Raw genomic sequence first — 14,164 nt, 5'->3', positions numbered from 1 at the left:
GCAAATAAGTTTATTTCTGAATTTATCTAAAAAGAAATTTACATAAATTCTACTTATTCGTAAATCACGCAAAACTCAGTACAGTAAATTGCATATTTTAATATTTTTTTAAAAGTCGATGGACGGTCCAGAGAGGGCGCTTCAGCAAATAACGTTCCGCTCTTGTGTATATAGGACAAGTAAACAAGAAACGGCCTTCAGTTCCTTAGTGTTATCTTGTTGCAAGCATGACGGAGGTGTACGATACGTTGCATTTACCTTACGATTGTGACCTTGAAGATGTCAAGTTCGCGTATAAGACATTGGCTATAAAGTGGCATCCCTTGAATAACAGTGAAAGAATAGAAGAATTAGCCGAATATTTCCTGAGAGAAATTTCAAATGCTTACGAAGTGTTGATTGACCCACAAGGAGTAGAGAAACTCAAGGAGTACGCAAACGCTGTAGACGAAGCTGGCAAAAAGGGTCATGATTCGGGTCTTGTATATCCGTTCGAATTCCGAGATCCTGACGAAGTTTTTACCGAGTTCTTCGGTAAGTCCTGTTGGGATTATTTTCGCATAACTGATGCAAGTTACAATCCTCCTGCAGATAAATTTAATAAGCAACTAGCCCTGGGCATGCATGAGAGAGGCGAGAAATTTAATTATAACAGATCCATCTATCCCGATTTCCCAGAATGGATGATACAGTTGTATGCGAAGGAAGTGCAAGTGTACAACAAGTCGCAACCTGTCTCCGAGTTTACGGAGACCAAAATCATGGACGGCAAGTTGAGGCGTACCGAATTTGAATATTGTGCTTGCAAGGAGGTCATCACGGTGTACGAAAATGATGAGCTTATAAGCCGTGTGGAGAACAATCTCGAGGAACTTCTATCCGAGGCTGACGAGGAACTAAGAGATTTCCGCCTGTCTTCTAGTGATGAAGAAAAAAAATAATTCCTTTTTTTTTTTTTGTTGTTATTGAGTTTGGAAATCAATTGTTCCATGATCTTATAGCTTTGTAGTTTCATATGTAGTTAACACTTATGTGTTCAGAATAATAAAAATTCTTTCAAAATCAATTCTCTTTGGAATTCATTTTTAATAGCTACAGTCGATTTTTTTTTTTTTTTTTTTTTGATGTGTATAAAAAGTGCATTTAAAACTGGACAAGCTCGGCCTTTTACTATATTTGTATTAGATGATATCGTATTGATTTCAGGCCACTTTTTGTAATTGCGAAGTAATAATCCTTCCCCTTGTCTGTTTAGCATAGTTTCGAAGATGCAATTTACACAAATCGAAGTGTAATTTTCCACAAAATTATAATTTTTTTTTTTGATGAATTTAAAGTATTTTGAGTTCCTGTCTCTCATTCTCATGTTTATCTATAGTAAGAATCTTCATATATTAAACTTATTCTTAAGGTAGATTGCGACTTACCACTAAAATCGGTTATTTTCGACTATCTGTACTTCATATTGATGTCGAATGTGCATATTCTACAAAATTTAAGGATAAATCCTCGGAGAAAGGACAAATTTCGTATTCATGCAATGTTTCTGGAAATTTTTAACTTGGAAAGGAACACATTTGGATTAAATGTTGATGTTATTTATCAGTAATATTTTAACTTGTCACTTATTTTGAGTTTCCTTAATAACAGAAGACCCTACTACAAACACAACACCAATTGTTTTTGGGGAATTTTACGAAGAGTTCATTTTGATATTTATGGGGAAGAAAGCACCTTTCGGAAAGAATTTTTTATTTTTTTTTTAAACTGGGAAAGTGTGCAGTATGCTAAACTAAATGAGCAACTTGGATTAGACTGTTTTTTTTTTTTTGAGACATTTCTCACTTAAGTATTCAGTATTATCATTCTCACGATTTTGACGTTAAAATTAGGTTAAGTTCTTTTAAAATAAAATACTATCATCGCAAAATCCTTTCGTACACAGTGACCTGCGTTCAAAACTAAAAGGGGTATATTTATGAAAGGGTAGAAATCCACGTAGGATTGCCTATCTTTTTACTAAATATATTTCAGCGTCCTTATGCGAGTTTCCTTATGTTATTCGTTAAGTCTGTCATAGGATGCTTCGGCAATGTTCTTGCCAGCTCAGACTAGCTTCATGTTGGATTATATTCATTCTAATCTTTACACCTCGTTATGTCTAGTGGTACCTCGACCAGCTATATAGCGACGCCTTCGATTCGAAATATCACTTCTTTCGCCACCATTAACCAACGTGTGGTCTGTATCCGTTGATCGCATTCAATGATGTAAATTTTCTGCTTCCACTGGGCACGTTGGGAAGGAAAGATAGTATAAAAGGGGGAGGCGTTTCAACAGTAAGAAGTTATACTGAAGCGTTGCAATGTTATGGCAGTCCTTTACAAAGTGTCAGCGAAAAAATATTCTTCCCTCCTTTCAAAGGTGTGGAAACTATTTTTTATTAATTTAATTTTCAAGACTTGTTCGCCAGCAAGTGTAGAGCAATTTTAAGATCCTTCACGACAGACATGGCGAGTAATAGCGTGATTATCTTGATCGGAAATAGTACAGTCCCCCTTGCGAACTTGCATGATCTAAAATTAGAACTTGCAGGTTTGACACTACTAGCCTCATAGCGCGTCATTATATATACTGCCACGTTACACGAACAGTGCAAAATAAATTCTTGTAATACTGCCACGTGATATGAACAATGCAAAATAAATTCTTGTATAATGATTGCTACAGGTTTGCGAGCTGCTATGCTGACCTACCTTTTGTTTTTTTTTTAAAACGGTTTCATTTATGACCTGTATTCAGTTAAACCCGAAAGTAAAGGTGGAATACTAAAACTGGACCAAAATACATTCTACTTATAGCGGAGATGTGAAATGTTTTAAACTGAATGCAATGTTTTATACATTTTTAGTAAGTATTCATGTCGATCGATGTGTTATCGAAGATGTCGGTTATTTTAACAATATCTTAACACGTTCATTGCCAAGCTGAAAATTGGAATGCCGTGTGGTGGCCAAATTTTTTTTATTTAGTTTTTATTGTGCTCAAAAATAAGTTAAATATATATTATTTATGCTTTTATTATTATGTACATAGGATTTATATACTCTAAATATCTATTACGCGATATTGTGTGATATGTCATTCGGTCAAATAAGTTATATATTTTACAAATAAAAAACATTTAAATATAATAATTATAACTTTAATTATCAGTCTTTTATAATTACATAGAATTTTTAAAAATAACGTACAAACAGAAGAAAATAATTATCAAAAATCAACATTTATAGGGAACTTACTAAAAAAAAACAATACTCAAAATAAATAAAAACCAAACTTCAAGCACGCTAAATCAACGAATAACTATAAGTCGTCGCCTTGTCCGAACGTTCGCCACTGTGAGCACTGGCTAACATAAACAATAGACAAAGGCTGGCGGCCATCCCCACTCCACGAAAGTCGGTCCCTTCCCTAGTGTCCAATAACGCGCCGTTTCGCTGTGGCCACTATACTATTCCGCTTAGAAACTTGCTAGCTGCGATAACGAGTGATCGGCCGTTTGGTGAGAACTCGCATAACGCGTGATTTGGCAATGAACGTGTTAATACGTAAACGAGTCTTCCAAGAAACTCACGAACAAAATCTCAAAAGGAAAAGCTTCTCAAGATCTGGATCTGGAAATGCTGGAGGAATCCATGTGTGTACTTCCACTGTAGAACAGCATCTGGGCTTTAAGCTTACAAGCAACTGTAGGATTGGGTTAAAGTAATTCTGTTTGTTTTTTTGGACAAAATATTATCCCAGCAGAAAAGTGACGACAATGGTTGTTTACATAGAAAAGTGCCATTTGGAGAAAGAGGAAGCCCAGCTATTTAGTCAACCAACCAGGCTGGCGGCATATTATATTATATTAGCGGGGTTATGCTACAAAAAAACTGAGGCATTCGATCTTGGCATAATGGTGGATAGGAATTTGAAGTTCAAACGTCACATAGCAAAAGTTTCCAATACAACTCCGAGGATAATTGCGATGTTGAAGCTAACCTGATATGAAAGGAAGTCATTTTGCCCCTTTATAAGGCCTTGATACGACCACACCTGGATTATTGTGGGTACAATTTGCTTCTGTCGCATACTCCAAAAAGGAATTTAAATACCTTTATCGTTAGGAGTGGTACAATCTTACGAAGATTACAAAATCCAACCTTGAACATACACAATCCTCCAAAACAGTATCTTACTGTGGGAGGGTCTTCTGAAATAAGGAAGTCTCGATCCTGAGTACGAACGATGTATAAATCAATATTCAAACTAGATTCCCGGATCCGCTCTTGAAGATAAGTCCACCCATTAATAGTACTAGGGGTGGTCAGGATAGATTACTCGCGATACGAATGTACTGTAGGTTTATTAAAAAAAAAAATCTTTTGTGTTTCCCCACAAAAAAATGAATAAAAAAATTGCAGCATGAATACGCTCTACAGTCAGAGTACTAATTTCGTATGGGTATACTACTTTGAGTATTGCTTCTATTCATTTCTGCCTTGTGCGATTACAGTCTGTGACTGCCTTTAGGCAAAATATTGTTGTTTTACCTAATAAAAAAAAATCTTGTAAAGAAAAGTAAACTGATAGATGCAGATCTTACGTGGAAAACAGTGAATTACCGGATATCAGAGTCAAGCTGACGTCCTAAATCTTTTTTTTTTTTTGTCAAGTTCATTTTTTGTTCTCCCTCTTTTTTTTTTTTGTGCGCATATGTCTACTAGAAGTACAGTATTGTTTATTATTATTCAAGAGTCGGAATGACTAGCCAAGATAGAACTTTGCTGACAACAAACTCGTAAAACGAAAGGCGTGCAGAAGCGAAACACTGCATTAACAATGAATGCCTTGGAAATGTAGTGTTAGTATATTCCATAATACTATTTGCAATATTTAGAATCTTAACATAAATAAATAAAGAGTGGATGTCTAATCTCTTTAAATAAATATTTACCAATATTTAAAATCGCAAGTAATTTTTGTAAGACACTTTATTCTAACCTCAACTAAATGCCACCACAGATCCGACACTGGATTATACAGAAACAATCCCTGACATCGACAGCAATCTCGGGCATGTCAATCCGAAGATTGGTCTCTGGTAACAGAATGGTGTACTGAACTGTACAACTGTTATAAAAAAAAATAAAACTTATTTACATTTTTTGTTGCTTTTATATTTTTGTCAACACTATCATACGCTTTCTCCAGATCAATAAATACCACGTGTAGCTCCCGTTGCTTCTCTCGAAACTTTTCCATCATTTGTCGTAACCCAAAGATAGCATCTGTATTGCAATGTGGATGGACAGCCAGGAGACAGATCTGGAGCTGGAAGGAAATGTCATCAGGAAGGTCAGTGACTTTAGATACTTAGGTTCAACAATGAAAGAAGATGGCGAGGCTGAGAAGGAAGTGGAATGGGATACAAGCAGGATGGAGGAACTGGAGGGAGATGGCTGGAGTGTTATGCGATAAGAGGGTGCCGATCAATCTAAAAGGCGAAATCTACAGGACAATAGTGAGACCAGCTATGACGTATGCTATGGAAACTGTGGCCCTGAGGAAAAATAACAGTAGCAGGATGGAGTTAGCAGAGATGAGAATGCTTAGGTGGATGTGCGATGCGACCAGAAAGGATCGTCTGAGAAATGACTATGTAAGAGGAACGAAGAAAGTTACGAACTTAGGAGCAAAGATACAGGAGGCAAGGTTGAGATGGTTTGGTCATGTGATGAGGAGGGAGGACGAATATGTGGGAAGAAGGGTCATGCAGATGGATGTGCAGGGGAGTAGGAAGTGCAGGCGGCCAAAGAAGAGATGGAGGACTTGAGGATGAAGAACTTGGATGTGGCTACAGTCCAAGACAGGAGGAGACTCACTACTAACAGCGATCCTACTTAAGTGGGAAAAGCTGAAGAAGAAGAACATATTTTTGTCAACACATTGTTGCAGATAAATGCAAATTAAAAATTCTAAAGGAAGTTTTAAACGAAACATGTCCCTTGACATGTGTAGACTGACCTTCGTTAGGGCTGCGTGGTTCGAACTATGTACATTCAAATTTTTAATTCAAATGTCTGAAGCCACGCGATCGAAATCTCTGCTAATTTCCATTAGTTTCATTAAACTTTTTTTTTTTATTTCTATTGAAAATTCGTAATTTTTCTTTCTATAGTAGGTATATTGTATTCGTATTTTTTAAAACGTTTCACTCGTTTGTAATTTATTACAACGCAAATGCTAAACAAATACTTTTATAAACAGTCGTATATGAATGAAATATTATTATTATTATTATTATTATTATTATTATTATTATTATTATTATTATAACTTTTCCCAAATTATCTTGTCTTGCCTAAGTAAATTAAAATATATGAATGAAATATTATTATTGTTATAACTTTTCCCAAATTATCTTGTCTTGCCTAAGTAAATTAAAATTTTTTATTAAAATGTCTGCTGTTAATTTCTATTGAAATTTCAAATTTCATAATTTTTCTTTCTATATAGCAAATACACCAACGACGCAAATACATACTACCCCTATTCTTCCTTAAAAAGATTAATTAGCTAAAAGAGAAAAGGTGTATTATAGATTTATATTTTTTTTTAAAACATTTTTCAAATTTCCAGTAAGCTTTAATTTTTCTTATTATATATAAATCTTTAAATGTTATTTTAAAATATTTCTTTAATAAATAATTAATATCCTAACTGCTTCTTGAAATATGCAAACAGAAATACATCTTATAATTTGAAATATATCATATAAGTTTGATCATATATGTTTGAAATATATCCTATACTTCTTTTACTTTTCTTACTGTTAATAATTTTTCTGTTTGTGATCATTTCTAGTTGCTTTTGAAAAGTAAAAATAACGTCAGTTCGCTGAATTCACTGTGGAATAACTGGTTGCTTCGGATAACTGTTCAGAATTCATTTGAATAGCTATGTTTAATATAAAACTCTGCAAACAAATGCCACTTCGCCATGATCTATATTTTATCACTTGTTTCTCCAAGTTCATTAAAATGTCAGTGTGATAACCAGCTTTATTTGAAAGCTTCTCTACGAAGCTTTAATTTTAATGAGCGCACGAGAACATAAAAATCAATAGAATGATATTGTATATTCTGTATTGTAATATATATATATATATATATATATATATATATATATATATATACACACACAGCTAAAAATACATTGATACAGATATAGAAGAAAAAAAAAGAAGTTTCATCTTTCAGTCGTCAGATGTCACTACTATAGAGAATTGAGATGAGCTTATTACTGAGCCTCTAATCAAGTTGGACACAACTCATTGCCTTCCTTGCGTAAAACTGCTACAAATATTACCGGAAGAGCGAACGGCTCCGGTCATTTAGTGCAAGCGCTAGAACTGCGCATAAAAAAGTGGGAAGGGAATTTGATCTTCGATCCTTGTAGTGGCTACCCTTGATAAGTGCAAATATTGCTTTCGGAGATGGTCGGCAATCTGGAAAGTTTGCAAAAGCAACTACCTGAGAGTGACAGAAAGTTATAACAAACTTTTTATTGTAAAATGCGATGATAGGTTACTCTATAAATATGTAACCAAAACCTAATTTTGGTTCTCAGTTTGCTGGTCAAACCATCCTCTGGATGAGTACCGTACAAGAATCCAGTGATATGACCTCCTTCATTAGAGATTCTTGTAATAAAATAATAAAAGAACTTTTCTTGCATGCGTATAACGGAACTGTCATAAAAAAAAAAAAAGCTGATGTGAAATTGCCAGCTAATGCGAGTATTTATAGCATGTTGGGAAAGATTTGAAATTAATATGAGGAAACAAATGATCATGGCAGGAGGGTAACAGCAATAGCCGAGCCTCAGTTAGAACTTCATTGGCTACTGCATTGCCATCCATTACCCTCCAAGGGTATTGAATTGAATGAATCAATCACCGCATCTCACGGGCGATTGATTCATTTCATCCTTCTTTTCTGATTCTGATTATTTATATAAAAATTTCGTGAAATTATTATTGGTGTGTTTAAATTAATTCCAAAATATTTTGAACTTTTTAAAAATTATTTACTATTATTATTATTATATAATAATTATTTAAATATTCTATCGTAATTTTAAGTTATTGTATGTTTTTATTTAGTGTATTTTGAAAATAGTATGCTGAAACTATATTTTAATATTATTAATTCGCTTGCTTAGTACGATATTTTAAAAGCGTTACTAAATATTAAATACGAAAAATAAAAGCAATAAAAATGGACTTTAAAACATGTTTTTTTATTTCGCTATTCGAAAGTTTGCTTTTGATTTCTCGACAATTAAACTATTTCTTCAATTTAGAAATTAGGTTAAGATAATATAAATTAAACTTAATAAATCATAAATGACCGATTAAAATGAAATGCTGTACAATAAAAAAAAGGACTTGGATATTCCTTTGTTCTTAAATAATTGCAATAAAAACATTTTAATTATTTTAACCTTAAATTGTAAAATCAAATGATTTGAGGACCATATGGAAAGGTTAACATTTGTTACTTTATGAATAAACCAACAAATGTTCACTAGTGGTCATCCAAAAATATACACTATATATATTTTTTTTTAATTTTTAACTTCGTCGTATGAAAAGGATTCATACAGAGGTTCATCTGTTTAATTAAAAATAATTGTCAGATTTTAAACGAAAATTTTCTGTAAATATATGGATTTTTCGAGTTTAATATTTATGATTTTTTTTCTATTTTTTGTAAACTCAGTAATTCTAGAATTCCTGTATTTATTTTAAAAATAATAATAATATAATAGTTCATATAGAAAAATTAATGTCCCATTTTTAATAGAATTTTTTCTATGCATGCATTATTTATTTTCCAAAAAATAAAAAATAAAAAAAATAAATAAAAAATAAATAAAAAAATGCGGTGCTCCAAAATGCTACATTTGCTACTTACTCCCTTGTCTCTCCTCCCATCAAAGAAAATGCTGATACTAGCTAAGCAGCACATTTAAGGGTCAATTCAACGAACCCAACATTCTCACTGCCTAATGAATGCATGACTTCAATTAAAGAGTTAATTGCTATCGTTCCAGTCGCTAGACTCAAAGGTACAGACACAATATCAACGAATAATTACACGAGCCATATCACATGATAAGGCGAAAACCTTCGACAACCATGCCAATTATAGCTTCCTACATCAATAACGGGGGAGGGGGGGAAGTTCTCCCACCAAAATCATTTCTAACCCTTTAATATTATCCCATGGAGTTCGAAACATTCTCAAAATACTATTCTTGAAAGTCTTCCTATTTTCTAACCATAGAACACTAATTCTTTCTCTAATTATGCAAATTAATGTTTTTTAAATTTTTAAATGAAAAAAAAAAAAAACATAAGGAAAACAAAGCTGATTCATAGATCAACTCTTGTTATTGCTCCCACGCAGATTTATCTATTAGAAAAAAAAATTAATAACACATAAAATAGTATTGAGGCCACATATTTTCTGTCTTTCAAATATTTCTAAAGCGTTAGCTTATTAGCGAAAAAATGTAGTTCTTTTTTAAATATTCACGTATTGTCTATTCGCCAGTAGCACAATTTATTTATTAAGAAGTTTTGCATTCATCATGCAAACTTTTCTATAAGTTGATACCAATGCTTACTACGTTTTCTTACAGAAAATTTCAAGATCTGTGTAAAGTGGCTTAATGTCAGTGACGTTTCGAGTAAACTATGTGAATCATCAGCAGATCGCCAACATTTAAGAATGTGAGTAGTGAAGAAAAATGGGTAGAATAATTTTTAAATGAAATTTTGTTTTTTAAAAATGATATTTATTTATTTATTTATTTTTATTTATGCTTTTTTTTGAAGGTCTAGATATTCAGCAGTGTCCGAAAGAGTTTCATTTGGGTGCATTTTAAGACAAATAATAAAACAGTCTAAAATATCAGAAATTCACTTTATTTCGTTAACTTCTGTACAGATCATCTGTACAGATGTAAAAAAAAAATTCCTCTTAAATGAAAGGGATACATGCCCACATCCCCTTAGTGGGTAGATGGAAAAAAAAAATGATTTTCTGAACATTGGTAATGGTATGTTGAAAAGTGAACCCAGAGAATTTCGTAACCATTAAAATATCTTCCACAAAAACACCTCTTGCAACTTTCTTTTTAGGTTGCTATAATAATAACTGTAAAATAAAAAAGAAGAGAAAAAAGAAAACATTAAAAGCATGCGATTTTAATCGCCAGAATAATAGATTCTCCTGGAATCTGTCTGCGGATTTCCCATAATGTTATTCTGTTAATACAATTCTCTGAATGAACACTTATAAAGTATATTCTTTTTCTATTAATTTTTTCTCATCATTCGATCTTCGGAATTATTAAGTCATTATTTTATTCTTGTACTGAAAAGACAAAATAACTGTGTTTATCTTTAAAGATAAATGATAGTAGACCTTTATTTTATTAAATTTTAAATTAAAAAAAAATTTAATTTTAAATAAAGTTTAAATAAAATTAAATTTAAAAAAAAAATTAATTTTTAAATAAAGTTTAAATAAAAAATCGTAAATAATCTAATACAATTTTAAAAGTTGGCATTTTTTATAGCAATCAAACTTCAGGACATTGAAATAAGAAAGAAATTATTAAATGCCTGGATAAATTACGATCTAAATTATTGAAAGAGAAAGGTGGAAATACTTTTTTAAAATCTGAAATCTTTTGTTGGAGCGTTTTTTTTTAATATTTATATTTGTTTTAAGTATCATTTGTAAATGATGATTATTTGCGTTTTAAAATATACGTCAGAAAATGATATTTTTATTCCTTTATACTCGAAACAACAGAAAAAAAAAATTATGGAAGTGACATTTTCCTGCAGTGTGAAACAATTAATTAGTCATGCTTCCTTCAACCAATGATAAGCTCAAATAAAGTCACGTGACTTTCAACAATTAAATACGTGTGATTATCGCTATGGAAATATGGCATTACAATTATAAAAATGGAAACAAGCATTTTTTTAACTCCTTCGAATTTGCAGATTGTGCAAATTACACGAACTAAAAAGCTGAGATCGAACTTTTTTTTCGCGATTTTTCTTTTTAAATCACATCGGACTGATTTTAAATGGTTCTCTCTTGAATTGTGAGAACATGCATTGCAGGAACTGAAAGTAAGCGAATGCGAAAGTAATTGTAAGTTCATTTATTTATTACTTTTCTTTTCCTTTTTATCTTCTTCGATGCTCTGTTCTTTGCTGGGTAGCGTCGTCGTTTCGTACAAGTCATTATTACGATCATAATAAAGTTCAGAACTGGCACAGTCGACATGGTTGACAAACCTACAAGTGAACGTTGTCTGATCATACAAAGTATAGTTAGGACACAGGAAATCGTATCTGGCACCAGCAAAACAATAATGGAACAACTGAAATAAAGAAACAGAAGATATTTATATTAACCTTGAACTCCTACCACTATTTTTAAATGTATATACTTAAAATGAATATATAGTTTATATTCTGAATGAATGATTTAATTTCTTACCAACAATAAAAAACTGTAGTTCATTCAGGTATAGTTTAATATTTATAATATAGTAATACTATATATAAATCCAGTACTCTAATGGATTAAGAATCAAATATATTAATATAAAATTTCATTTAAATTATAATACATTATCGTGATAAATAAAATATTTCTAATAACTCTTTAAAATTAAGTGTTTTCTGAGTGTTTATAAATACACCAGTTTTTATATATAATAACACTAGTTTATCATTTCAATTTGCTTCACTCGACGTGACCCGGATGATTCAAAGTTGGAGTTATACCAGTCCTTTTTAGGACTTCCAGGGTAGCGGATAGCAATGCTGTAGCCAATGAAGCTTTAACTGAGGCCGTTACCTAGCCATGACTAGAGTTTTTAGCTCAATAACACCATCCATACAGATTTTCTACATTCAGATGACGGGATAAAGAGTCAAGGACTCAGTCCATCGCCCAGTTCTTATTAGAACTATTAGAACTCGACGTGACCCGGCATTTAATGCCTCATGGTTCATCAGAACATCCAGTTACATCAAGAAGCAATCTTCCAGATATTAAGACCTACATGACAAGCATTGCAGAGAAATTCTTCACAATCACGGATAATCACCCAAATCAGCTAGTTCGACAGGCAGCGGACTACAAGCCCTCAGATCGTTTCAAACATAAAAAACCGAAATCCTCCATCGCAAGAGAAAGCTGATACAGCCTCAATGCTCACAATGAGCGGGTAAATTACCCACAATAATCTCATCACCCACAATCTAAAATCCAGATGAAGGGATAAAGAGTCAAGGACTCAGTCCATCAACCAATTAAGTTCAAGTTCGACGCGACCCCTCTCCTTCGTGACCATGCGGAAAAGTTCTTCAGCAAGGCACATTCTCATCCCAATCCACTAATGAGACAAGCTTCCAGGTATAGTGAACACGACTATCACAAACATAAAAGACCTAAGGCAATCCTGCTTTCAGCAGAACAGAGCTAACTCCATAGTTCACAAAGTGCGAGCATAAGACTCACAACCTCCCCCCACCAAGCTTTTCGACACAGATAAAGGGGAAAATAAAAAGCATTTTATGCTTCACCCAGCAAGCCAGTAACGTTGTTGTTGTTGTTGTTGTCGACGTGACCCCTATTGTCGAGTCCACACCGTGCTCCGGTCGCCTTGCAGCCGTGAAAATATCTGTCCCACCTCACCCAATGAGGTCCACTCAATCATTAGGAAGCTTAACAACAAAAAAGCCCCTGGCCAGATGAAATTACCAACAGAACAATCAAGGCCCTTCCGCGCAAAGCTGTCATGCATTTAGTAGCCATTATAAATGCAATACTTAGATTAAATTATTTTCCCGCCCGATGGAAACAAGCAGACATAAGCCAGGAAAAGCGCCTCAATTACCACAAAGTTACAGACCCATCAGTCTCCTTTCATGTTTGGGAAAAATTGTGGAAAAAGTCATCCTCAATCGACTTCAAGATGTGGTGAACAAAAACAACATAATTCCGAAAGAGCAGTTTAGGTTTCGAACCAGGCACAGTACTACACAACAAGTTCACAGGTTAATAGAATTCATCACAACTGGATTCAGTTGGCCACAACACACAGGAGCTATTTTTTCTAGATGTTGCAAAAGCCTTTGATAAGGTTTGGCACAAAGGCCTCATCTATAAATTGTTTACAGCCAACGTTCCACTATACCTTACTAAGATTATTCACTCCTTTGGAAATTTCAGGTCAAGTTAAGAGAACTCAAATCCTCTTCGAAAAGAATCACTGCGGGTGTTCCCCAAGGCTCGTTGCTCTCTCCGCTGCTTTTTAACATCTTCGTTGCTGACGTCCCTAGCACGCCATCAACCACCACACTTGCTATGCGGACGACATGGCAATTCTGAGTAGATCGCTCGGACCGAACTTAGCTACGCAGCGCTTACAAACCGCAGCAACAAACCTAGAAAAATGGCTCAGGAAATGAAGAATAGCTGTGAATGCCGACAAAAGTACTGCCATTCTCTTCACAAGACGGGAGGCATCCCACTATGGAGAAGTCAAACTTTTCAACACAGCTATCCCATGGAAATCCAGCACCGAATATCTAGGTATTCAACTAGATAACCGTCTCAACTTTAACTCTCACATCGATTATGCCTGCAGTAAGTCAAACTCCGCAATTATGCAACTTTACTCTCTTCTCAACCGAAGAAGCCGTGTCAGCACCGAAAACAAATTATGGATCTACAAAGCAATCATTAGACCCACATTGACTTATGGATCACTGACTTGGGGGTCACACTTCCCCTGGCGACATCAAAAAGCTACAGGTCATCCAGAACAAATGTCTCCGTATGATATTCAACGCTCCGTGATTTGTCAGGAATACTCTCCTCCACCGAGACGTTGACATTCTTGATATTCACATGTTTCTCCGTGATACTGCCATTACCTATTTCACCAAAGCAGCTAATCATCCCAAGCAACTCATTCGAGAGTTATCTAACTACGATGAAACCGATAGGTG

The 14,164-nt window shown here is 33.8% G+C and overlaps 2 protein-coding genes across 2 annotated transcripts in view; one reads left to right on the top strand and one right to left on the bottom strand.

Moving 5' to 3' along the window:
• The first annotated feature begins 227 nt into the window (after nt 1-227).
• On the top strand, nt 228-941 carry LOC150093835 (dnaJ homolog subfamily B member 3-like). Its single transcript, XM_090412532.1, has one exon. The coding sequence runs from the start codon at nt 228-230 to the stop codon at nt 939-941; it is 714 nt and encodes a 237-aa protein (XP_090268658.1).
• A 10,025-nt stretch (nt 942-10,966) lies between these two features.
• LOC150093834 (uncharacterized) overlaps nt 10,967-14,164 on the bottom strand; it is a 49,656-nt gene continuing 46,458 nt past the window's right edge. The window contains exon 4 of the mRNA XM_090412531.1: nt 10,967-11,520. Within this exon, the coding sequence (XP_090268657.1) occupies nt 11,299-11,520 (222 nt within the window). The 3' untranslated portion in view covers nt 10,967-11,298. The remainder of the gene's footprint in view (nt 11,521-14,164) is intronic.

This window comes from Typopeltis vanoorti, chromosome 23 (assembly GCF_054136105.1).
Source record: "Typopeltis vanoorti isolate ZY-2024b chromosome 23, IOZ_Tvanoo_1.0, whole genome shotgun sequence".
Taxonomy (NCBI): Eukaryota; Metazoa; Arthropoda; class Arachnida; order Uropygi; family Thelyphonidae; genus Typopeltis; species Typopeltis vanoorti.
This window is presented reverse-complemented; position numbering and strand designations above follow the sequence as displayed.